Source organism: Histomonas meleagridis, assembly GCF_020186115.1.
Source record: "Histomonas meleagridis strain 2922-C6/04-10x chromosome Unknown contig_60, whole genome shotgun sequence".
NCBI lineage: Eukaryota > Parabasalia > Tritrichomonadida > Dientamoebidae > Histomonas > Histomonas meleagridis.
This window is the reverse complement of record NW_027150903.1, coordinates 200,448-226,806: the sequence shown is the minus strand read 5'-3', so window position 1 is coordinate 226,806 and position 26,359 is coordinate 200,448. Positions and strand designations below refer to the sequence as shown.

The 26,359-nt window shown below is 26.7% G+C and overlaps 3 protein-coding genes across 3 annotated transcripts; all 3 read right to left on the bottom strand.

Moving 5' to 3' along the window:
- Positions 1–158: 158 nt before the first annotated feature.
- On the bottom strand, positions 159–1,106 carry GO595_008188 (Clan CA, family C1, cathepsin L-like cysteine peptidase; the record flags this gene model as incomplete). Its single annotated transcript, XM_067921734.1, has 1 exon — positions 159–1,106. The coding sequence occupies one exon, from the start codon at positions 1,104–1,106 to the stop codon at positions 159–161; it is 948 nt and encodes a 315-aa protein (XP_067771667.1).
- An 800-nt stretch (positions 1,107–1,906) lies between these two features.
- On the bottom strand, positions 1,907–4,888 carry GO595_008187 (Phosphatidylinositol 3- and 4-kinase family protein; the record flags this gene model as incomplete). The annotated part of the gene is made up of 1 exon (XM_067921733.1): positions 1,907–4,888. The coding sequence occupies one exon, from the start codon at positions 4,886–4,888 to the stop codon at positions 1,907–1,909; it is 2,982 nt and encodes a 993-aa protein (XP_067771666.1).
- Positions 4,889–14,020: 9,132 nt separating this feature from the next.
- On the bottom strand, positions 14,021–14,335 carry GO595_008186 (uncharacterized protein; the record flags this gene model as incomplete). The annotated part of the gene is made up of 1 exon (XM_067921732.1): positions 14,021–14,335. One exon carries the CDS (start codon positions 14,333–14,335, stop codon positions 14,021–14,023), a length of 315 nt encoding a protein of 104 aa, XP_067771665.1.
- Positions 14,336–26,359: the final 12,024 nt, after the last annotated feature.

Below are 26,359 nucleotides of genomic sequence, written 5' to 3'. Positions count from 1 at the left end.
GATTTATTTCATCACTTTAAATTTTCATTAATTATTAAATCTCAAACACACCAAACGAAACAATTTCTTCAGCACACATAAAAATGTCAAAATCCAAAAATCCAAATTCCTCACACACATTTAAAATAAAAATAAAAATGCAACCAGATTTCAATTGTTTAGCACTTTGGGATAATGACATCTGATGCGATACCACATTGGTTATCCTTGTCCTTGCTCATACGGATGTAACCATCTTCACCCCATGATGGGCCCCATGAGTTACGGACGATCCAATAGTTAACGCCATTTTCTGAACCATAACCAACGAGACCAACAGCGTGGTTAAGGCGGTATGATGAGCATCTTGATTCATCATAGATACCAGAGTCATAAAGTTGGAATGAGTATTGACCAGCATCGATAGCAACTGAAACAACACCATCGGAAGCGCAAGCGTTGGCGAGTTCTGTTTCATCTTGTGTTGTTGTTGGGCGGTAGTAGCCAGTGAACTTGCAAACACCCTTGCTAGCATCGAACTTGCATGTTCCATCAACACCAGTGTATGGATAATCTTCTTCAGTCATCCAAAGACCATCTTGGTATTCGAGAACATAATCGTATGTAATGTATTCATCACCACCATTGCAGCCATAGCATGATGTAACGCAATCAACTAAGTTTTGTTCTGAGAGGGAGTAAAGCTTCTTGTTAACTTGGGCATACTTGGATTCCATGGCTTGGATAACAGAGAATGACCAGCAGCTGCCGCATTGACCTTGATCCTTAACTTCGTTAACAATTCCTTCCTTACGCCAGTCGACTTCATCAACATTTTGCTTAATATTCTTAACAACCTTCTTTCCGATTTGGGATGTTTGTCTGTGACCGAGTAATGTTTGGTATTCAGCTTGTGTGTAGCATGCAAGCTTGTTCATGGCGAGCTTGAATGAGTGTGCTTTGTTGTGTTCTTGAACATAACGTTGGTTTGTAAGATAGATACCTAAACGAACTTGGTATTCATCACCAGTGTAGAGTTGGTTGGTGCTTCTCATCCATGAAACGAAAGACTTTTCTTCATGGGCAAGAATGTTAGCACAGGATGCAAGTCCTAAGAATGCAAACATTAAAATGTTTCATAACTTCGGTTAGAAATTGAACGAAAGCATTCAAAAATTGAATAGGATTCGGTTCTGGTTGAAAAAGTGCGATGTCGTTCCAACCGTTGAAACGTATTTGACAACTTTACCTCGAAAATTTTAAAAACAATGTGATCACTTCACCTCCTTTTTATTGCATTTTGATTTAAATTGCTGTACTTGTCTTAAGAACAAATCGTAATTTTGTTACTCCAAGGTCTCGTTCAAGCGAAGAACTCATTTCTACTGTATTGTTTTTTTTTAATTATTCATTTTGTTAGAAGTATTTCTTCTTTTCCACATTTCCATTAGACGTGTCCGGATCGAGGTTCTCTTATAAATAATTAATTAATAACTTCCACTAAATTTTCTATAACCAACGACAGATTTTTTTAATTTTTTTTCTTAATAAATAAAAGTTAAAATTGTCTTTTGAAATCTTTTTAAATAAAATATTTTATAATAGATACATCAAATGTTGACATGATTGTTATTTCTTTGTTTGAAATCAATTTTGCTTGAGAAAAAATTATTTAAATTTTTCATTCACCTTTGGATACAAATGACTTTTTGCCTTGAGAAAATTTATAACAGCATAATGTTTCGTAATGATTGGCACCTTATTATCTTGCGATTGCTTTGCTCATCGAGAACATTCATTCGTCACCACGAGCGGAGCATAGAAATATTTTTGCTGATTCTATTACACATGAAACGAATGAAACATTTTTGTATAATGTTTGAAAAAAATTATAACGTAAACATTTATTTACCAAAACTACACACATTTAATTTGTCGCAATATTATGTATCCAATTATTCAACTTCGTTCTTGTTGATTCGAGTGACTGCTTAATCTTCTTATTAAATTCCAGCGCGGCTTCTTCGTCAGTTTTGTCCAGCATCAGCATATTCTTCATGTACACAATGTCCTTTGGCTTACGTAACTCTGGTATACCAGTACCAATCATTAAAAGGAATAACGTAATGATCAAATTGGAGTTCTTTCGTAATATATTTAACGCTCTTCCACAGTCTTGTTCGAACAATGCGAATCCATTTGGTTCTCTATTAATGACATTGACAGATGCACTCGTAAAATGAAATGGAGCTTTTTCTCGTTGGACGCCAAGTTTAGTCTTAAAGTTACCCAAGAAATGGCCAAAGTCTATGTGCAAGAAATGTCCATCTTTTTGTATCATTATATTTCCTGGATGACGATCTCCAATTCCTAAGACACACGTGGCGACTGCATAGCCTGCAGATGATAACCTAAAGGTTTCTATTGATATTGGTAATGATTTGTTTGATCCATTTTCACTTATATATTTATAATAAATTTCATCTGAAAATGTCCCTTGTTGTTGTTGTAAAGCAGCTTCTGTTGTAGAATTAGGAACAACTTCAATGAACCCTTGGTTTAAACCTGTTGGTAATACACCATAACAACTCATTCGTAAATCTAATCCTTCTTTTTGCCATAAATGTTCCATTACGGACATAACTTGTAACGTTAATTGATCTTGTCTTAAATCATCCCCAACTTTAAATAATGTTTGTACTGGTCCATTTGCAAATTTGGAATTGTTTTCGAACGTTAACCAAAACGGTTTCTTCTTTGAATTCATTACTTTACACTGGTCAATTATAAAAGATTTTACAATCAATCTCGGGTCCATCGGCAAGTGAAATTCCTCTGGTATTTCAATTGATTTTAATCGTTGCCTTAGATGGTCGGTTGCCATTGTATGATCCATTTGTTCCATTTCCTTATTAATTGAAACAAGTGTACATGTAAATTGATAAGCCTTCAAAAGCTCATCTTTATATCTTCCAATGCCATGTACGAAATTAATCAAAATTTTTGTAAATCTATCTCGAATATGTGATAAATGTGCTTCACTCATTAATTGCCAAAACAATGAATGTCCTAAAAACTTCGGTTCAGTTGTACATCTCTTAATTAAGAAATGTACCAAAGGTGAGTCATCATATAATTCATATTTCAAAGCTTGCACAAGTTGTAACAAATACAACCTAACTTCATCATCACTTAACTCTTTTAGTCTTTCTACAGCATATTTCCTTACAATTGGATCAGCAAATTTTGCATCGAGTAAAGTTAATGAGCTTGTTGCGGAAGGTTTTTCCCATTTTTGTAACAGCGATTGGACCTCAGATACTTGTTCAGGCTTAGTATAATCTATTGAAGACAAAAACAAAGGTAATAAATCTGAAAATCGTAACAACAAACAACGAACATTCCATAGAAGTTGTCGATCATTCTCTTCAAGCACAGTTAATGGATCCATTTTCCGTAATTCTTTAATCCTTGCTAAACTTCCTTCTTCTATTTGTAATTCATTTGGTCTCTTGAATTCAATGTTTGGTGGGCAATAATATATTGGATATTTATACAATGGTAAGTTAAAATGTATTCGAATTGGATTTGATTCATTTGATTCACATGTAGTTAGGAAATAATCAATTCCATGATGCCACATCTTCTTAATGAATTCTCCGGAGTTTAACCATCCATCGAATAAAAAGACTGGGAAATTATACGTAGCAATTCCTCCTCCTTTTTTCTTTTTGTTTTGAGGCGTAGCTTTATATAATGTGAATGAGATACGCGCTGCTCGTGGAATGTTTGAGATAGGTAATGGTATAAAGATTCGTTCATTAAATAGAATACTACCACTTCCATACACTACTTGAGTATATTGTGGTTCAACAAGATTTTGTGTTCCATGAATTAATGTGACTTGTATAAGATATCTCTTGGGCTTAAGTGTAGGATCAAGATCAGTAATACGACTGATAAAGACGGATAAGTAATCTTTGGCTCGATTATGCGGGAAACCGTTAGTGAAGTCAAGTTTTTCATCGGACGGTTGCGGTTCTTTTGATGTGGTGTTTGTTGGATTTGGTGTTGAAGTTTTCGAATCAGAAAGATCATTTGCATCGATTTTATAGTTAAGGTTCATCTTAAAAATGGAATCAATAACAGTCTTCTTTTCCACAAGAAGGAGATTCATAATTGGTTGACCAGAAAGAATAAATTGTCGAACACATACAAAATGAATAAGAATAGTATCACCGGCTATGATTTCATCCATGCCTGGGATAACTAAAACATAATCTTCAGGATTAAAATTAATTGGATTATCATTCTTTTGAACAAGGGCTTCAATGTTAGGAGGTCTATCAGTCATTGAAGATCTCCTAGCTTCAGACATTTGTTCTCCTCTAACTGTTGTAAGTTTTTGGAATTTTTCACTAATCATACGAATTGCACCATTAGCAGTTTCATCATATGGAACTCGTACTGAAAGGCCTGTAGTTGATGCGCCTGTTATATCACTTGAACGGAGATCAACTTTAAGGTTGATTCCAGCTAAACGTCCGCGTGATTTCACTAAGGCGACGGCTTGAGCGGTTGATTCCGTTTGAAATTCTGTTTGCGATGTGCTTTGATTTTCTGGTGAAGAGATTTCCTGTTCGTTTGTTGTTATGAAAGAAAGGTTTAGTGGTGGGTAAACTTCGGATATTCGCATTTGAGTCATTAAAGGATTTTTGGTTAGCATATCGACTCTTTGTTTTTCAATCTCTCTTCGTTCGATAGCAAGTGAATTATTAAGAGAACGAGTCTCAGGGTCGAATTTAATGGAAACAAGATCGAAATCTTTAATGTATTGTTGTGATGCAAGTTCAAATGAAGTCTCTTTATGACTTAAGTAATATAAAAATTGTGGCTCGCTAGGATTCATCTTTTGAAGTCGAAGGGCTGCCATAAGTTTTGGATCTTCTTTAAAGGATTTGTTCTTGGATGGAATATAATTATCTTTTGTAGAAAAAACATAATTATTATGTGAGGCAGATTCTAATTTTCCATATGTTTTATTCATGTCTCTGTATATTTTGAGTGAAACATGACCTACTTTTGAAGCTGGATTAACAAGAATAGAGAAAATTTGATTATTTTGAAGTCTTAAAAAAATAGTTACTTTTGTGGATTTCTTGAATATTTGTTGTGGCTTTAGATTTAAAGAATTAACTTGACACATTTCCAGAAAATCTTTTATAAAAAATACAAATAAAGCCATTCTTTGATACCTAGTAGATGCCAAACGATTTGCAACAAAAATTGATGACAATAAAGACTGATCAAAAGGATTAGGAAGTGAAATTTTTTGAGGAAGTTTTTCGCTCATTTCAGGTGGATTGATATAAAGAACTTCATAAAATCCAGTTGCAGATGAATTTCTGCAAATTACATATTCTTTAATTTCGTTTTGTTCAATAATATTAATGATGTCTGAACCTTTTGAATTTTCAATGTTTGGATAAAAGTGCACTTTCCCGTTTGGTAAAACAACATCAAAATAATGAGAATCGCATGAGTATTTAGTTACTTTATTTGTCATTTAGAAAAGTTGCACTTTTTTAATCAACAAAACAAAAAACGTAAATATCTTGATGAAACCATATGATATATGGATGAAACTGAATTTCTGAAAAAACACTAATATTCATACAACATAACTTAAATTATAATTAAAAGTAAAATATTTATATGAAATCTCAACATTCCATAGAAATGGAATGACAACAGTTGTCACTTTTATATAATAACGATCATTTAAAAACGAAAATTCTTTTTTTTTGTTTGTTTGTTTATTCATCATCTGGCGTTTCTTCTAATTTCGGCAATGAATTAATGAAACTAAAAATAATTCTAGACATTGATTCTGAACATTCATCATCCTGCTTTAATTTTAATGTTTCCAATAAACCTGAATTATCTAACTTTTCCATGCAGAAATCAAGCCAGCCTTCGTTTTGAGCGACATCAATTAATCTTTTTAACATGTCCAATGTTAGTTCCATTTGTTTTGGTTCTAATTCGAACAAGATCATTGAATGAACAACATCGATGAAATCATTTTCAACCAACCTCTGAAATGCTTGAGTCGATACATAAGGGAATAATTTGGGTAAAATGTCTGTAGCATATTTAGCGGCCAAAAAAACATCATTTTCGATATAGAAAACCAAGTACTCTAAAATTTTAAAAATTTCATTTTCGGAACAGATATAATTTTCGGAATAGATCATATTCATTAAACAAAACATTAATAAACATTTTGTATTAGTATCATTTATATCAAATAAATCCGATTCGATGATTTCTTTAAATGGGTAGTTTATCACTTTTATGTTTAGCATACAAATTGTTCCTATCGCTTTTAACGTTATATTTGTTAAATTTGTGTCTTGAAATTTAAGTGAAACTGCAAAAAGTGGACCAAATTCGTATCGTTGGATTACATCGTTCAGTCCGTTTTTGTGTAAGTCTAGGAGACAACAAAGTGCACTTGTTGACTGGGTTTTAGATGAAGCACTGCTCCCATATTCAAGAATATTATTTATTTCAACTACTAAACATTCTGCTTGTTCAAGACTTAAATGCGTCTTACACATGCCGCAAATAAATTTGCAAATAGAGTTGATTAAATTCGTAGACGAATTAGGATCTTGAATCATTTCATGAACAAGATTAAAATCGATAAGTGAATGTATGCACTCAATACACGCGTCATTGTCTTCAATAATAATGCTTAATAAATTAAAGATATCAATGAGAATTATTACTTGACACTTGGGAATATCTTCCGACATTCTTTGAAACAGATTATTACAATGAACTAATGGTTTGGAAGGTAATAAATACGAAGAAAGATTAGCAAGGGTTCTGTAAATAAGTGAAATAAGATCATTTGTAACTAATGGATGACTCATAAAATTGACTAGATATGTAACAACTTCATTAAAACAAATTATAGATGGATCAATATTTTTAGATTTTGTACTAACAGCGCCATTTTTGGACGGATCTATTAATTCTATTAAGTAATTATTATAAAGACGAACAGAATTATAAATGTTAACAATATCACCATTTTGGTGTGCCTCCTTGATTTCATTGAAACGAATCATATATCTTTCTTCTTCTGGATTTTTTACAATATCATTTTTTGTTTTATCCCTAAAACGCTTTTTTTTTGGGCTTGCTTTGTAAGATATCATCAACCATGTTGTATTTCGTATCACATGTCATTTCTAAATTCGACAAAAGGCCGTTATTGGGGCATCCTTATAAAAACGTTTATGGTGTATGCAACTTTTTGATAAACTTGTAAAATGGACATTGTGAAGAATTGAAATGGTTTATTTTTCCACATGAGGTCAAAGGAACATTACAACTGGGAAACACTTCTATCGGTAAATCAAGCAATTTTTAGTTTGAATGAAGAAAGTTTTTCTACATCTTTAGGTTTAATAATCAACAAATTTGATGAAATCCATCCATTATCTTATGATTTAATTATAATTCAAATGATATATTATTCCTATGTAATTAAATATAATAATGTTGATTTATTTTTGAATTTTATAAAAGAAATAAGAGCATTTGAAGAGAGTAATAAAATCAAATCCAATATATTTGATATATTTGGACGATTTCTTATTGATATTAATACAAATGAATCATCTTATCTTCTTGAAGCTATGATTGAACATAATTTTCTTGAACCAAACATTGTAAAAAACAACCAGAGTGTTTATTTTGTACATTATATGTCTAAAGAAGAATTAGCAATCCATTTAAGGGAGTATGATTTTGTAAATTATGAAGAACTTTCAAAGAATGATTGGGAATTACACAAGAAATTAATCAGAGAAGGACATAATCCAAATGAAATTTCAAAAATAATTCGAAATGATGAAATAGAAAAACTTCAAGAAATATCATCACAAGCAAACTTTGATTTTAATCAAACAATTGAACCATCTCTTTATGAAAGTTGTTCATTCATTAATCAATATAATGTATCATTAATTGATTATGCAGCATTTTTTAGATCAGTTAAATGTTTTAAATATTTACTTATGAATGAAGCTCGTGTAAGCAATACAGGTAAATATGCAGTTGCAGGTGGAAATGAAGAAATCATTCATTTATGTGAACAAAATAATTCAACTTTTGAGGATGCTTATGAAACAGCAATTATGTTTCATCGAAATGATATCTTTAAATATTTTTATGATAATAAATTAAAAGATATTAATCATTTAGAAGAATTAGGAAAGCTTTGTATTTTATATCATAATTATGAAATATTTTCATTTTTACTTAAAGAAGGATTGAAAATAAATAATGATATTATTAATGAAGCAGCAATTATTGGAAATATTTTTTTAGTTGAATATTTTCTTAAAGAGCATTCAATTCCGCATGATATATTGGTATTTTCATCTGGATCAGGAAATATTGAACTTGTTGAATACGTTTTAAAACAAAAAGGAATTGACATTAATGCTAAAGATATTTATTTGTTTTATTTAAATTTTATTTTAATATTTTGATATTTTAAAATAATATTTGGAAATTATTTAAATTATTTGCAACAGCACTTATATTAGCATCTTCAAAAGGTCACATAGAAATAGTTAAATTACTTCTTGAACAAGAAGGAATTGATATTAATGCTAAAAATATTCATTTGTTTCATATATTATTTATTTTAATAATTTATTATTTCAAAATAACATTTGGAAATTATTTAAATTATTTAATACAGCACTTATGAAAGCATCTGAATATGGTCATACAGAAATAGTTAAATTACTTCTTGAGCAAGAAGGAATTGATATTAATAGTAAAGATATTTATTTGTTTTATTTAATATTTATTTTAATGATTTATTATATCAAAATACTATTTGGAAATTATTTAAACTATTTAGTACAGCACTTATAATAGCATCTTGGAATGGTCATACAGAAATAGTTAAATTACTTCTTGAGCAAGAAGGAATTGATATTAATGCTAAAAATATTTATTTGTTTTATTTAATATTTATTTTAATGATTTATTATATCAAAATACTATTTGGAAATTCTTTAAATTATTTAATACAGCACTTATGAATGCATCTGAATATGGTCATACAGAAATAGTTAAATTACTTCTTGAGCAAGAAGGAATTGATATTAATAGTAAAGATATTTATTTGTTTTGCTTAAAATTTATTTTAATAATTTACTATTTCAAAATAACATTTGGAAATTCTTTAAATTATTTAATACAGCACTTATGAATGCATCTGAATATGGTCATACAGAAATAGTTAAATTACTTCTTGAGCAAGAAGGAATTGATATTAATAGTAAAGATATTTATTTGTTTTATTTAATATTTATTTTAATGATTTATTATATCAAAATACTATTTGGAAATTATTTAAACTATTTAGTACAGCACTTATAATAGCATCTTGGAATGGTCATACAGAAATAGTTAAATTACTTCTTGAACAAGAAGGAATTGATATTAATGCTAAAGATATTTATTTGTTTTGCTTAAAATTTATTTTTATTATTTTAAATTTCAAAATAATATTTGAAAATCATTCAAACTATTTAAAACAGCACTTATTTTAGCATCAAAATATTGTAATATTGTGATTACACAACCGCAGTTCCACCAATAATATTCAAATTTCATGTAATATACACAAATCACTATTTGGAAAAATCTTTTGTTCAAATTCGTGAAATAGTTATACATTTATAATAAAATGCATGCTGTGTCTAAGGCTAAGTAAATTATATCAATTACAGTCAAAACTATTAATATATCTACTAGAATGAAAATAAATTATGAAAATTTGATCTGCATTTTTATTGAGAAGATATTTGGTTGAGAAGTTAGTGGTTTTCGATCATTTCAAACGCAAATATGAACTTTTTCAAACAGGATCTAATGAATTAGATCTCGTGTAGTATCTTATAGTTCTTTCTTAAAAATCAAATAAAATAATTTTTTATTACATAATTTGTATTTATTCTATGAATAATAAAAATTGTTAATTTTTCATGAAAATAAATGAATTTTTTAATTTTGACTTCATCCCATTTTCTATGCAATTTAACAAAGTAAATCACTAATAAATAACACTACAATTATTTTTATGAATAATTTCCAGAAAGTCGGGGAGTTGCATACATCTTATTCACACCGACCAAAAAGTATTACTCATGAATTCAAAACGTTTTGCGAAGCTCTATCCATCCAAAATTATAATCATGACTCGACTAACATTTTATATTATTGAAAACATATACAGATCATATTAGATGGATACGACTACATTTTGTTTTCCTGTATTTGGTTTCAGCTCATTTCAAGAAAAGTATTTAAATACACGATAATATATTGAAAGAGAAAGATATTACATTTATTCATGATTTTATTTTTATGTAAACGTATTTAATTTGTTATAATTTTCTAACCACATTTTCCCAATTAATCTTAAAGCCTTTTTATGGTCATTTGTGTGATAACTTGAATCCACATCAAATGAGTTTGCTTCCAAGTATTTCATTTTGTTTTTCATTTCGCTTATTTCCAAGCTTAATTGTTCATTTTCAACATTAACTTTATGTAATTCGGCTATTAATTGATCTTCAAATTTATTATCTTGAAACTCTAAAATGACTTTACTTTGTTTATTATTAATTTCTTTCAGCTTTGCATTCTCTATTTGAAGTGAAGAAATTAATTTTTGGTTTTGTTCAAATGCATTTGATTTTTCTTTGAAAGTTTCGATTTCTTTTTTCATTGTGTTATTTGATGTTTCCAATACTTTAAGTTTCTTCTTTTGATGTTTTATCTTCTTACAAAATTCTTTTAATAATTTTTCATATTTTAAGTTCGTCTTGATAAGATGTTGTTCCTTATTAATTTCGTCAGTTTGCGTTTGTTTGTTAAGTTTTCCTTCATGAAGTTGTATAACTTCATTTTGATTTTGTTTCCTTAATTCTTCGATATTTAATTTGAGTTTTATTAATTCGTTTTTGAATTTCTCATTTTCTGTTTTTAATTCATTGAATTTTTTGACATCAGAAAAATTATTTTCTGTTTCAAAATGTTTAAATTTTTGGAGTTCAGATTTAAGTTCAAAATTTTCTTTTTCAAGATTTTCATTTTTATTTCGAAAAGTTTCGATTTCATTTAATTGTTTTTGTTGTTGTTGTGATATTAAATCATCAAAAGATTTGATTTTGTTTTGATAATTTTCGTTTTCATTTTTCATTTTTACTAATTCGTTTTTAATATTTTCGTTTTCTATCTTAAGTTTATCCAATTTATCATGTTTTTCTGATTCATTGTCTTGAGACTTAAGTTTTACCAATTCTTTTTTGAGATTTTCGTTTTCTAACTTCATGCTGTTATATATTTCATTTTGTTTTTCAGCAACACTTTGAGACTTAAGTTTTGTTAATTCTTCTTTCAGATTTTCATTTTTCATTTTTACTAATTCGTTTTTAATATTTTCATTTTCTAACTTAAGTTTATCCAATTTGTCATGTTTTTCTGATTCATTGTCTTGAGACTTAAGTTTTACTAATTCTTTTTTGAGATTTTCATTTTCTAACTTAAGTTTATCCAATGCGTCATGTTTTTCTGATTCACTTTGAGACTTAAGTTTTGTTAATTCTTCTTTCAGATTTTCATTTTCATTTTTCATTTTTACTAATTCGTTTCTAATGTTTTCGCTTTCTAACTTTTGTTTATCATATAATTCGTCATGTTTTTCTGTTTCATTGTTTTGAGACTTAAGTTTTGTTAATTCTTCTTTAAGATTTTCAATTTCCAGTTTCAACTTATTAATTTTATTTGATTTTTTATTATTTTTGGAAGTTAATACATTTATTTGATTTTCAAGATTTTCTTTAATAATTTTTAGCTCATTAATTTCTTTTTCATTATTTTCCTTTAATTCATTCAAAGTTTCATTAGAATTTTGTAATGAATTGAGTTTATTAACATTTAAATCATTTTCTTTTTTGATTTGATTAATTTCAATTTCTTTTTCTTCTTTATATTTATCGAAATTGTTTTGTATTTCATTTATTGTTTGGATCAATTCTTCTTCATTATTCGAATTCGATATATTATTTTGTTGTATTTCAATAATTTTATCATTTTGTCGAATTTTTTTAATAATATTTTCTTCGATTTCTTTAATTTTTTGATTTTTAGAAAATTCGATTTCATTAAATTTTTCTTCCAAATTAGAAACAGAAATACATAAAATAAAAGTTTCGAAATTTATTTTATTTTGTGGAATATTTAATAATATTTCTCCATAAACAAAATAAATATTCGAAGGAATTAAATTCGATTTATTTATAATTAACTGTATAAATCCATTACTTTTAAGAAGTATTTCACAATATTCTTTTGAATCCAAACACATGCAAATAATAAATTCATAAAATGATTCGATATCAATATAAGAATTTATATTATTTAATAATTGGATAAAATATTCATGAAATAAATTTTTGATATTTGTTGAATTTAATAAACAAAAAACACATAAATTAAATACTTCTGTTGTTTTGATTTCTATTTCTTGAATTTTCTTCGAAAGTTCAATTAAATTCTCTTTGGAATTGTTAATATAATTTAAAAGCAAATTGTAAATATTAATTTCTTTGTTAATATATAAATAAATTATATCTTTCAACATTATAGTAATCTTCTCTGATAAAACTTGTGATCCTTGAATGCAAAATGTTAAAAGTTGTATACAATCTTTTGAGTTTTTACCTTCTTTAGCATTGTTTAAAAGATCTTCAATAATTGTTGTATCGTTTAAAGAATCTCGAAATTTTTCATTAGATAAAAATATCTCAAGAAATCCAAACGATTCACGATTAGAGATCTTAATTAAAGGCTCAATATATTTAAGACACTCAGATTCTATAAAAAGATTTTGGTTTTCTTCATTGTTTTGAATGATTGAAAAAAGTGCAGATAAATACTCAGGATGTTCAACTGAAATTCGACGGGATAATGAAACAATAGTGTCTTTACCAATTAGAGTTTGAAAAGTGGTGTTTCCATTGATTATTGCAGGAATTGTTGATACGAACTTTTTGGAAATTTGCTCGTTTTTATCAGAAATTGAACTAAAAAGTCGAAGCATTTGTGGTGTGTTTTGAACGAGTATTTGTTGAAATTCATTTGGCTGTAAATATGCAAATTGCATTAATAAATGCATTGATTGTGTACGGATTTTAGTGGTTTTATAGTCAAGAAACTTTACAAAATAATCTAGTGTGTTTGGTTGTTCTAAGATATATCGTGAATTTGTATATCGATCATTACAATCATCGCGAACAAATTGATTCAAAATGAAAAAAATATTCAGAATTGTATTCTCATTTTTCGAAATGACCGGAATAATGTCAATCAAAATTGGTATGGCTTTTATAGCCATTTGCTTATTGTAATTTGTTGATAAATCTCTTAATTGACCTACACAAAATTCGATGTTGCTTTTTTGAGAAAGCTGTTCTAACATCGCTTCTGCATATTCTTCATCTGTTTGTGATGGCTTTGCTACAAAAAGCCATTTCAGAAAACTCATTTTTATTTTTAACGTTCATTTTTACTAATTAGACAGTTTTTATCTCAACGCTGATTTTATCATATACCATGGTGTTTAACATCTATAACTATTGTTGCAGAACCTACTTTGGTATTGCTAACTAATTTCTATTTAAATTTTTTTGTTATCATTAAATACTAAAATTTCCATTATTTTTATTCATATTTTTTTGGAAAGACAAATATGACCATCAAATTCCATTGTTATATGCAACCTATGTTTCGTTTCTTTTTCTTTAAATCACATGAGAACATGATGTTGAATAACATCACTGATCAATAAACGTGGTCAAAAATTATGGACTGGGTTACTTTGATACTTTGATAGTTGTAATTTTTTAAATATAAAATAATTATTGAAATTGATCAAAATTTACTGACTTTTTTTATGATGCCTTCTTCTTCTTTGGGAACTTGGTTCAGACCCGCCTTCTTGTGTTTGCTGGGATTCTGATTCTGTTTCTGTTTCTTGTTTCTGTTCTACTTTTTGTTCTTCGTTAGTCTCTTTGGCTTCTTCATGCTTCTTTGATCTCCTTTTCTTCTTTTTAGGTTCTTCTGGGGGTTTAGTGGATAGCTCGAGTAATTTCTTTTTTCGAAGTTCGTCTGCTGGATGTGGTTTTGCAAAACCATTTTCAATACAATCAGAAACGAATTTTTCTGATGCTGTTGCAAGTTGATCCAATGCCATTACTGCCCTATCAATGTATTCACCTAACTGGAGTTAATAAAAAAACATACTATTTGCCCAAATTCACTCATTGCGCCAACTAAAAAGTGACATCACTTCACAGTGAAGTTTGTTTAAACGAACTCCCATTTCGTTAGGGTGCCCTATTTTAGGGTACTTCAAAAGTTGAATAAAAATGATCGTCATCAGATTTGAGAGTTGTACTGAAATAATTTTCTTCTCTTTTGACAATTCAGGAATACTATTTGTAACTATCCCACAAATAATAGTAATTTCTGAATAAGGAAATACATGAAATTCATCATATGAAATGTGTGATTAATTAATTGATTAATATATAAAATTTATAAAAATAATGCTTTTAAAAAAACTCTAGCTTTAAATTTATTGAAAGGATTTTACTACTGTTTACGAATTTCGTTATTTTTATTATGAGATTCCAACAAAATAAATATTTCCAAGTGATTATTAAAAGATGCTTTCATTTGTGCAGTCCAAAATATTATTAAGAATTTCCAAATATTTCTTTCAAATATCAAAAAGCATAAATAAAATTTAAACAAAAAATACAAATATTTTTGATTAAGAAGTAATTTCACTATTTCTACATAACCATTTTTAGATGCATATATAAGTGATGTTTCAAACAACATATTAAAGTTCCAAAAATTATTTTTATATATTAAATCAATAGAATAAATTTCAAATCAAACGAATATACATCTTTAGCATTAATGTCAATTCCTTCTTGTTCTAAAATAAATTGAACAAGTTCAATATTTCTTGACTTTGTTGTATAAATCAGAATATCTTTTGGAAGTTGTTTTTCTTTTAGAAAGTATTTAATAAGTAATATATTTCCTATTCTTGCAGCTTCGTTTAATATCATCATTTATTTTCATTCCATTTTCTTGTAAAAATGAAAAAATGTCATAATTATGATATAAAATACAACTCTTCCCTAATTCATCTATATTATTAATTTCTACAATTTTATTTTCATAAACATATTTAAATATATCATTTTGATGAAACATTATTGCAGTTTCATATGCATTTTCAAATGTTGAATGATTTTGTTCGCATAAATGAATAATTTCTAAATTTCCACATGCAATTGCATATTTACCTGTGTTTTCTACATTTGCACCATTCATAAGTAAATATTTAAAACATTTGATTGATCCAAAAAATGCTGCATAATCAATTAATGTAACATTTGCTGTATTAATAAATGAACATTTTTCATAAAGTGATGGTTTTATTGTTTGATTATAATCAAAATTATTTTGTGATGATATATCTTGAAGTTTTTCTATTTCATCTCTTCGAATTATTTTTTCAATTACATTTGGATTATGTCCTTCTTCAATGTATTGTTTATGAAGTTCCCAATCATTCTTTGAAAGTTCTTTATAATTATTTAAAAAATTCTCCTCTATTTTGTCATGATAGAATTCTTTTTTATTCTCTGATTCTTTTTTGTAATGAGCAAAAAACTTTGAATGTAACTCTGAAGTAATATTTATATCAACTAAATTTCTTTTGATCATTTTTTCCATTATAAAATATGCTTCTTTTGTCTGATTATCAAGAAGAAGTTGTGTAAATACATTTAAAATTTTTGTTTTAATTTTATTATTTTCTTCAATTTTTTGAATTTCTTCAATAAAGTTCAAAAATATATTGGAATCATTTGTTCTTATAAAATTTGATATATATATCATTTGACTAATAATTAAATTAAAAGATAATGGATAATTTTCACAAGATCTTTCATTTAGGAAAATTAAGGCTTGAGTCAGATTTTCTTTGTGTACATTAAAAACTAGATGCTTAAGTAACAGAAGTGTTTCCCATTCTTTCTGATTTTGATTTGAATATTCATATTTGTTCATTAAATTTTGAATACGGTTTATTCGTTAACAGAAAGAGAGAAGTTAATGCCATTAAAGAATTTATTGACAATATGCTAAATGATTGTATATCACAAACTACTCTTGGTCTGAATAAAAAAATGTTTAAATACATTAAAACAAGGAAATATTCATAAAAAAAATTGCGTAATACAACAACATTTTAATTAAAAAGATTAAAGTACCATATAATGCATTAAATGAAACTAAAGATTCATCCACTCATTGTAATGTTACATATGTAATTATAATTACTTAATGAAAAAATATTCAAAGAAAATGAAAGACCAAAGTTATTGGAAGACAATTATGTTTTCTTTACTTATTATATTTTAAACAAGAATTTTGTGAGATTTACTTAGTTAGAGAGTCATTTAATCCAAATCGTTAAATAAAACAAAATAATATTCTTTTTAACAACATCAATTCCTTCTTGCTTAAGAAGTAGTTTAACTATATCTTCATTACCTTCATCAATAGCTATCATCAATGCTGACCAAAATGTGTTAAAGAATTTCCAAATATTATTTTTAAACACCAAATTATTAAAATAAATTTCAAATAAAACATATAAATATTTTTAGCATTAATATCAATTCTTTTTTGTGTAAGAAGTGACTGAACTATTTCAATATGATTTCTTCCAACTGAAATAATAAGTGATGTATTGTAAGTTTTGAATAAATCCCAAGTATGATTGTGAAAAATTAATTGATTAAAATAAATATTAAATAAAACAAATAAATATCTTTAGCATTAACATCAATTCCTTCTTGTTCAAGAAGTAATTTAACTATTTCTGTACGACCTTTCCAAGATGCATAAATAAGTGCTGAATAAAATAATTTGAATAATTTCCAAATATTATTTTGAAATATAAAATTATTAAAATAAATTTTAAATAAAACAAATAAATATTTTTAGCATTAATATCAATTCCTTCTTGTTCAAGAAGTAATTTAACTATTTCAGTGTGACCTTTTTCAGATGCCCAAATAAGTGCTGTTTTGAATATTTGTAATAATTTCCAAACATTGTTTTAAAATATTAAATTATTAAAAATAATATCAAATAAAACATATGAATATCTTTAGCATTAATATCAATTCCTTTTTGATCAAGAAGTAATTTAACTATTTCTGAATAACCTTTTAAAGATGCCAAAATAAGTGCTGTATTAAATAATTTAAATAATTTCCAAATATTATTTTGAAATATAAAATTATTAAAATAAATTCTAAGCAAAACAAATAAATATTTTTAGCATTAATATCAATTCCTTCTTGTTCAAGAAGTAATTTAACTATTTCTGTACGACCTTTCCAAGATGCATAAATAAGTGCTGAATAAAATAATTTGAATAATTTCCAAATATTATTTTGAAATATAAAATTATTAAAATAAATTTTAAATAAAACAAATAAATATTTTTAGCATTAATATCAATTCCTTCTTGTTCAAGAAGTAATTTAAATATATCTATATGACCATTTGAAGATGCAAAAATAAGTGCTGTAAAAAATAGTTTAAATAATTTCCAAATATTATTTTGAAACATGAAATTATTAAAAATAATATCAAATAAAACATATAGATATCTTTATCATTAATTTCAATTCCTTTTTGATCAAGAAGTAATTTAACTATTTCTGTATAACCTTCATCAGATGCATAAATAAGTGCTGTTCTAAATAGTTTAAATAATTTCCAAATATTATTTTTGAAATATAAAATTATCAAAATTAATATCATCTTTAGCATTAATATCAATTCCCTTTTGTTCAAGAAGCAATTTCACAATTTTTGTATAACCAAATTCTGAAGCAAGTACAAGTGCTGTGCTAAATATCTTAAATAATTTCCAAATATAAAATATGTATTTCAAATTAATGGAATCAATATCATTTTTAGTGTTAATATCATTTATTTTTTGTTCTAAAATATATTTTACAAGTTCAATGTTTCCTGACTCTGCTGAGTAAACTAAAATATCTTTTGGAAGTTGACAACTTTCATGAAAATGTTTAACGAGAAATATATTTCCATCAATTGCTGCTTCATTTATAATATCATCATTTATTTTCATACCTTCTTGAAGTAAAAAAGAAAAAATTTCATAATTATCACATATATAGGGGGGACGGAAATGTTTTATCCTAAATATGATCCTTTTATTTTTTTTTAATAAAAATTATATATATAAAAATACAAAAGACTGTAATAATAATGATATAATTTTTGAGACCAGAAATATCATATATATCAAGAAAATGTCAAAAATAAACTTTCATATTGTCATTCTTTTTAAACATTTTTCATTTTTATGGAAGTCGAACAAAGAGCAATCATATTTTTATTGAAAAGAAAAGGCTTCAAACTCAGCCAAATTAAACAAGAGTCAGATGATGTTTATCACCAAGATGCACTCGATATTAATACCATAAAATATTGGGTGCATCAATTTAAATTAGGGAGATCTGAAATAACAAACATTCAAAGTCCAGGAAGACCAGTACTTGATTTCATTGATTCAAAAATTTTGGCTGCACTCGAAATGGAACCATTTCATTCGACATATACATTAAGTGAAGCCTTATCTATACCACGATCCACCATAAATGATCACCTCAATAAATTAGGCTACCATTATTATAATTTAAGAGTGGTTCCATATGAACTGACATGTGAAATGAAAGAAGAAAGAGTGCGAAAAGCAACTGAGCTTCTTGATATCTTAAAAGTTGATAAGAGAAAAGGTTTCCATAAAATCATAACTGGGGATGAATCATGGTTTTTCTTATCATATGATCACAAGCATATGTGGTCACAATCATAAGATAATTTACCTGAAATTATCGATACAAAAATTGACACTATAAAATATATGGTAACTATCTTTTGGAATATTGATCAATTCTTTATAGTTGATATTATGAAAGATGGTGAAGAATTTAACTCAAAGTATTGAATTGATAATATAATTAAACCCTTGAAGCAAATTGTATACCCACAAAGAAAAAAGCCCAATGAAAACCCATATGTTTTACATTTCGAAAATGCATCTCCCCATACCTCTAAAGCTCCAACTAAATTTTCGGTTGATAATGGTTTTAAATAAGCTCCACAGCCACCATATTCACCAGATCTTGCTCCTTCAGATTACTTTTTATTTGGTTTTTTAAAAAATCAACTAGAAGGAGAAAAATTCGATGATTTTCAACAATTGCACGATAAAATAACTGAAATTTTGTGTGAAATTTCAAAGGATACTTTAGCAAAAGTTTTTGAAGAATGGATTGAAAGATGTCAATGGGTGATAAAGAACAAAGGTAACTACTATCATAAGTAAACCTAAAAAAAATAATTAAAATCTTTTATTTCGATTCTATTATATTTAGGATAAAACATTTCCGTCCCCCCTATAATACATACCTTTCCTAATTGTTCTAAGTTATTAATTTCTACAATTTTATTTTCATAAAGATATTTAAAGATATTATCTAAATGAAACATAGTTGCAGTTTCATATGCATTTTGAAATGTTGAATGATTTTGTTCGCATAAATGAATAATTTCTTTATTTTCACCTGCATTTGCATATTTACCTGTGTTTTCTACATTTGCACTATTCATAAGCAAAAATTTAAAACATTTAATTGATCCAAAAAATGCTGCATAATCAATTAATGTAACATTATATTGATTAATGAATGAACATCTTTCATAAACTGATGGATCGATTGTTTGATTAAAATCAAAATTTGTTTGTGATGATATTTCTTGAAGTTTTTCGATTTCATCATTTCGAATTATTTTCGCAATTTCATTCGGATTATGTCCTTCTATAATTAATTTTTTGTGAATCGCAAAATTGTTCTTTGAAAGCTCTTCAGTATTGGCGAAGATACTGATAATATCTTCACGAAAACCATATTTTTTTATATCTTCTTTTTTCATATAATGTACAAAATATGGATTTCTAATGTTTTGAACAATTTTAGGATTAAACAAATTATGTTCAATCATATTAATGATTATATAATCTGCTTCTTGTGATTTTATAGTTAAAATATAATTAAGCAAAATTTTAAAGATTTTCGATGAACTTTCATTTATTTCCGCTTCTTTTGATTGAATCAATTTTAAATATTCTTCATAGATATCAAATTTATTTCTTTGAAAAAAAAATGTTGAATAAACTATATGACAAATGATTAAAGTTTAATAAACATGATGAAGTTGTGTCAAATAATTGAGTTGTTTGTTGAACTGATGATTCAAGATTTTCTTGTTTTAAATGATAAATAATTTGCTGAATATAATTTAGTATTTTCAATATTTGTTTGATAGATGTAGGTTCGCTGCTCCCACTGATACATTCATTCATTTACAGTGAGCACAATAGCCTTATATAAAATTTGACAGAGTGAATAATTGTGTTTTTAACGGTTTTAGGAATTGATACGGTTGTATGGAAATATCTAATTCAAAATTCAATGCACTTTATCTGTTAATTGTGTTGAAACAAACTTTTCGAGCAATTATCATTCAAAAATCTGTTCTTTGATGTCAAACGATATCATCTTCTTTCTTTCATTTTTTTGGCTGTTTTCATGATTGAAACGAGGTAATTTTCTGTCACTTTTCATAAAATCATTGTGTTGTTAACAAAGCTTTGTAAACATCTTCCGATCGCAAAAACAATAAAACGCATATTCGTTAAAGTTGAGCCAACGAAACCACGAAAAGGCGAAGCGGTTGAAGCTCTCTGTATCGTTTTTGACTGATTTATTAACAAGTTCCCAAGTTTTCTCACAAATGTGTTTTTTCTTCATGGCTTTCCCCATGTATTTCTTTTGCTTCTTACAAACCTCTCCACAAAATTCAGGTTCAAAGATTTTTCGTGATCAATTATCTATTTTCCAAACTCTCAAACAATCGTTTTGCCTTACTTTAGAATCCAAAATGGATATCCACTTTATTTTCTCATGCCATAACAAAGAAAATGTATCCAACAAAGTCACAAACTTTGTTATGCTAAAAGATAATGAATCGAATCCATTTAACAGCACAAGAAAACATCAGTTTCATTTCTCTTTATTAGGATTACCGATCTCATATGTTAAACATTATTTCAGATTCTTTTCTTTAGTATTTAATCATTTTTCATTAAATGCTCATATACCAATTTCACTAAATAATTGTTTCATGAAGAAAATGTTCAGATACAGTGAAACTGTTCAAGTTCTGATGTATAACTTTTTTATTTTGGGATTTTTTTTACTTTATGAAGTTAAAAATTTAATTAACAAATTGAAAACGAACGAAAAGAAAAAAGATAAAAATGTTTTAATTTTTGTTATGTTTTTCATGAATTCTTTTCAATTATTTTATGATAATTCAACATTAACAATAATAAATTCAAATGATTTTAATGAAATTAATCAATATAAAAACGATACAAAATTTATAATTATTGGTGAAGGAATTTATTCAATTCCAGGCAGTTCATTTTCAGGATGGTCATCAGTTGTTTCAGTTGATTTTGGGAAATCAGTATCAGATATTAGAGGTTATGCTTTTTCGTCATGCTTAAGTTTAGAAATAATTATTTTTGGAGAAAATGTCACAACAATTGGTGGATCAGCATTTTCATTATGTTCATCAATCAAAAACATTACAATTCCAAATTCAGTCACAACAATTGGCGATTATGTATTTGGATTATGTTCTAATTTAATAATATTAACACTTGGATATGGAATTAAAGAAATTGGAGATTCAGCATTTGGTAATTGTTACAATCTTCAATGCATTTATTATTATGGAGCAACTGAACCAAGTATTGGAGAATCTGCATTTTATAATGTTACAGCAACAGTTATAACATATCCAACATATGTAGATGAAAAATTTGGGAGTTTAGAAGTTGTTCAAAGTGTAGAAGGAAATTGCAATCCAATTTCAACGATTTCATTTTCAGCATCACACGCATTCAGTCGAAGCGATACATATTCTGTTTCAAACACATTTTCTCTTTCTAATACATTTACTGGATCATTTCAAAACGATATAACATTTTCATATTCATATACATTAACATATACATTGACAATTGCGTATTCATTTTCTTATTTTGAAACGCAAACAAAATCATTTTCATTATCCTTATTTAATTCAACATTTTCTTATTTAGAAACCGAATTTGTTTATTATGATTACACAGTTATTATGTATTCGACACATTTTAATTATTTTTCAAACTTCATTACAATGTTTCGCACAAACATTTCACAACCAAATGGACTTACAACGAATGCATTGATTGGAATTATTTGCGGATCAATTGCATTTGTATTAATAATTGTTGGAATTGTTATATTCTTAATAAAAAGTAGTAATCAAAAAGAAAAATCGACTTCAAAATTACAATTTAAGAATTCGACGACATCAAGTACAAAACAAATGGAGGACGTAAATACTTTAGTTGAAGATATTGTTAAAGAAGATGAAGACAATTGGCTATGATTGAATTGTAAAATAAAAATATATTTTTAATTGATATATTTTTATATATTTAAAAAGTATGAAATGATTCGCAATGAGAAATATTAATCGATTTTCAATTTGTTATGATTAGCAATGAAAATATTATATATTATTGATAATATACAATGAACATCGTTTCGATGTAACATTCGAAAGAACAAATCGAAGAAAAAAATTTTAACTAACAAAAAAGTTTATAATGATAAATTCTTACCTTTCTAAGTTATTGAATGATAATTGTTAAGTTACATTTCTGTAGAAAATCATTACACCAGAAATAAATCATTTAAATTAAAACATTGGAATCTTGTAACATTATATATTAAAGTTAATTAAATCTACTTTATAAAATCAAACTATTTAGAATCATCATTGATATTGGATATCCATTGAGATATATTTATATTTAAGGAAATGTTTAATTCAAAGAATTTATATCAAAATTACACAGATCTCTTAAAAATTATGAAATTGAATACTTTAAAAAACGTTTACCAACAACAAAGGTACATCATTTTAATCAACAGATTCAACTCTATCACATTCGTTCATTAAATTATTTAAAAGTGTCTTTAAACTCATTTAATTCATTATCTTTTGTAGATGTATTTAAATATTGAAGCAAATAAATTTAGGTTAAATTGAAAAACTTCAATTCAACAACAAATTTTTTACATGTTAACCGTATGATTTTTAACTTTTGTATTGGCCGATGTGTATTTAGTTAAGGTCTTCAACTATATTAGATCTTGAAAGATGAAAACCCTGCAAATGCTGTTCATTTCGAACATAATAAAGCAATATATAACCGATACAAGACCAGGAATTCCATTTTTTACCACTATAAAAATATCAAATATGAAAACGAACCAAACCAAAGAAAGGCTAACGCACATACACAATGCAGAAGTTCCAAACACTGCAATTAAGGATGAAAATTTTGATATATTTAACAATAATTCTAATTTCTTTAAAACCAGTTTATTTTCAAACTTCATGACTGGCAGTATGTGTACATCAATAATACGTCAATTCTTTTGTGACAAAATAAAATTCCCAGATTCATATTTTACAAATACACAAAATAAACCTTTTGCAATCAGTATTCTTATTGAGAACAATCTACCAAAACAAACTTTGAATCGATATCATGGGAATATATCTTTGATCCAGCGTAAATTTCTTTTTTTTCCATTGATGCGAAACGATAAAACAGACCGACCATTTAAATTCAATGCTATTGTTCGTTTAACCGCCGTTTTTTCAATGATATCGGCAGTTTATGTCAATTTTTATCAGAAAAAATCTGTAACCGCACAGAAATTGTTTTTGACCAAATATGCATTGAAAACGAACGAAAAGAAAAAAGATAAAAATGTTTTAATTTTTGTTGTGTTTTTCATGAATTCTTTTCAATTATTTTATGATAATTCAACACTAACAATAATAAGTTCAAATGATTTTAATGTAATTAATCAATATAAAAACGATACAAAATTTATAATTATTGGTGAAGGAATTTATTCAATTCCAGGCATTTCATTTTCAGGATGGTTATCAGTTGTTTCAGTTGATTTTGGGAAATCAGTATCAGATATTGCAGGTTCTGTTTTTTCGTCATGCTTAAGTTTAGAAATAATTATTTTTGGAGAAAATGTCACAACAATTGGTGGATCAGCATTTTCATTATGTTCATCAATCAAAAACATTACAATTCCAAATTCAGTCACAGCAATTGGCGATTATGTATTTGGATTATGTTCTAATTTAATAATATTAACACTTGGATATGGAATTAAAGAAATTGGAAATTCAGCATTTGGTAATTGTTACAATCTTCAATGCATTTATTATTATGGAGCAACTGAACCAAGTATTGGAGAATCTGCATTTTATAATGTTACAGCAACAGTTATAACATATCCAACATATGTAGATGAAAAATTTGGGAGTTTAGAAGTTGTTCAAAGTGTAGAAGGAAATTGCAATCCAATTTCAACGATTTCATTTTCAGCATCACACGCATTCAGTCGAAGCGATACATATTCTGTTTCAAACACATTTTCTAAATCAAATACATATTCAGCACCACATACGTTTATCCAAAGTAATACATTTTCAAAGTCATTTGCATTTACTGAATCACTTCAAAATGATTTAACGAAAACTTTTTCATATTTATTAACTTTTACATTATCAATTACGCATTCGTTTACTTATTATGAAATACAAACAAAAACAATTTCGTTAATTACGATTAATTCGTCATATATTTATATCGAAACGGAATTTATTTATTATGATTACACAGTTATTATTTATTCGACATATTACAATTACTATTCGAATTTCTTTACATTTATTTATAGAAATGAAATTCAGACAAATGATAACAAAACAAAAATTATCGTAATAATCGTTTGCGTTATTGTTGTTGTGATTATTATAATTTCATTACTTATTATATTATTGATTCGAATTAAAAATAAAAAAGAAGAAATTGATGAAAATGAAATATCAGAACAACAAAGTGATAACCAAACTGCAAACACATTCACAACAGGAATATCTATATCAAACATTGAAGAGGATCCTTTTGCAGATGATTTTAAAGAAGAGAAATTCATTGAACAAATGTAATTGAGATAAATATTTAATAAAATATCGTCTATTCTAAATGAAATCATTTTTTTTTAAGTATAATATTTTTAAATTATTAAAAAATTCATTATGTTGTTTCATTTTGTTTAGGTAATTGGCGATTCTTGTAACATATTCTATAAATTTGTTTTTGATATCACATATATTTACATAACGATGGTCAATTCATAGATCCACATAATTATGTATTCATGTCTTGAAGTATTAAATTTTATGGATATTACTTTAAGTATAATATTTTTAAATTATTAAAAAAATTAATTATGTTGTTTCAGTTTGTTTAAGTAATTGTTGGCGATCCTTGTGATATCACACGTTTTAAAACGTTTATCATTCATAGCTCCACATAATAACACCACGCATTTTTTATGTCAAAATTTTTCTTAGAAATTAATTATGTCAAAGTGAAATGAAACCGTTAAAAGCCGATGACACATCAAAGTTTGATGCACTAATTAAATGCAGTACAAAAGGCAAGCACAAGCAAAAAGGAAAAGTAAAATCCTGATGTGGCTTCCTTCATATGCTAGGAGTGATGACAGTAATCAAAACAATTTTGATAAAGCAATTGAAATGCTTTTTTCGGAAAATGAAAAAATAATTTGTGAAGCTATAGCTTATATATCTAACAGGTTATGGGAAGAAGGCACGCTATTAAAAAATAAAGTTATTTTCCAACAAATTCTAAATATTGCAGAATCTCCAAATTTTGAAAATCTACTTTTTCCTTTAACATTTTTTACAATTGCCACGTCCATTGAACATGAAAAGGCCATTGTTACATTAGTCACACCACGTTTTATGTCATTTCTCAAGAACATATTATATTCATATTTATCACTTGAACATAAACTTTTTCCAATTACATGTCGAATTTATTCCAACATCTTTGTCAATA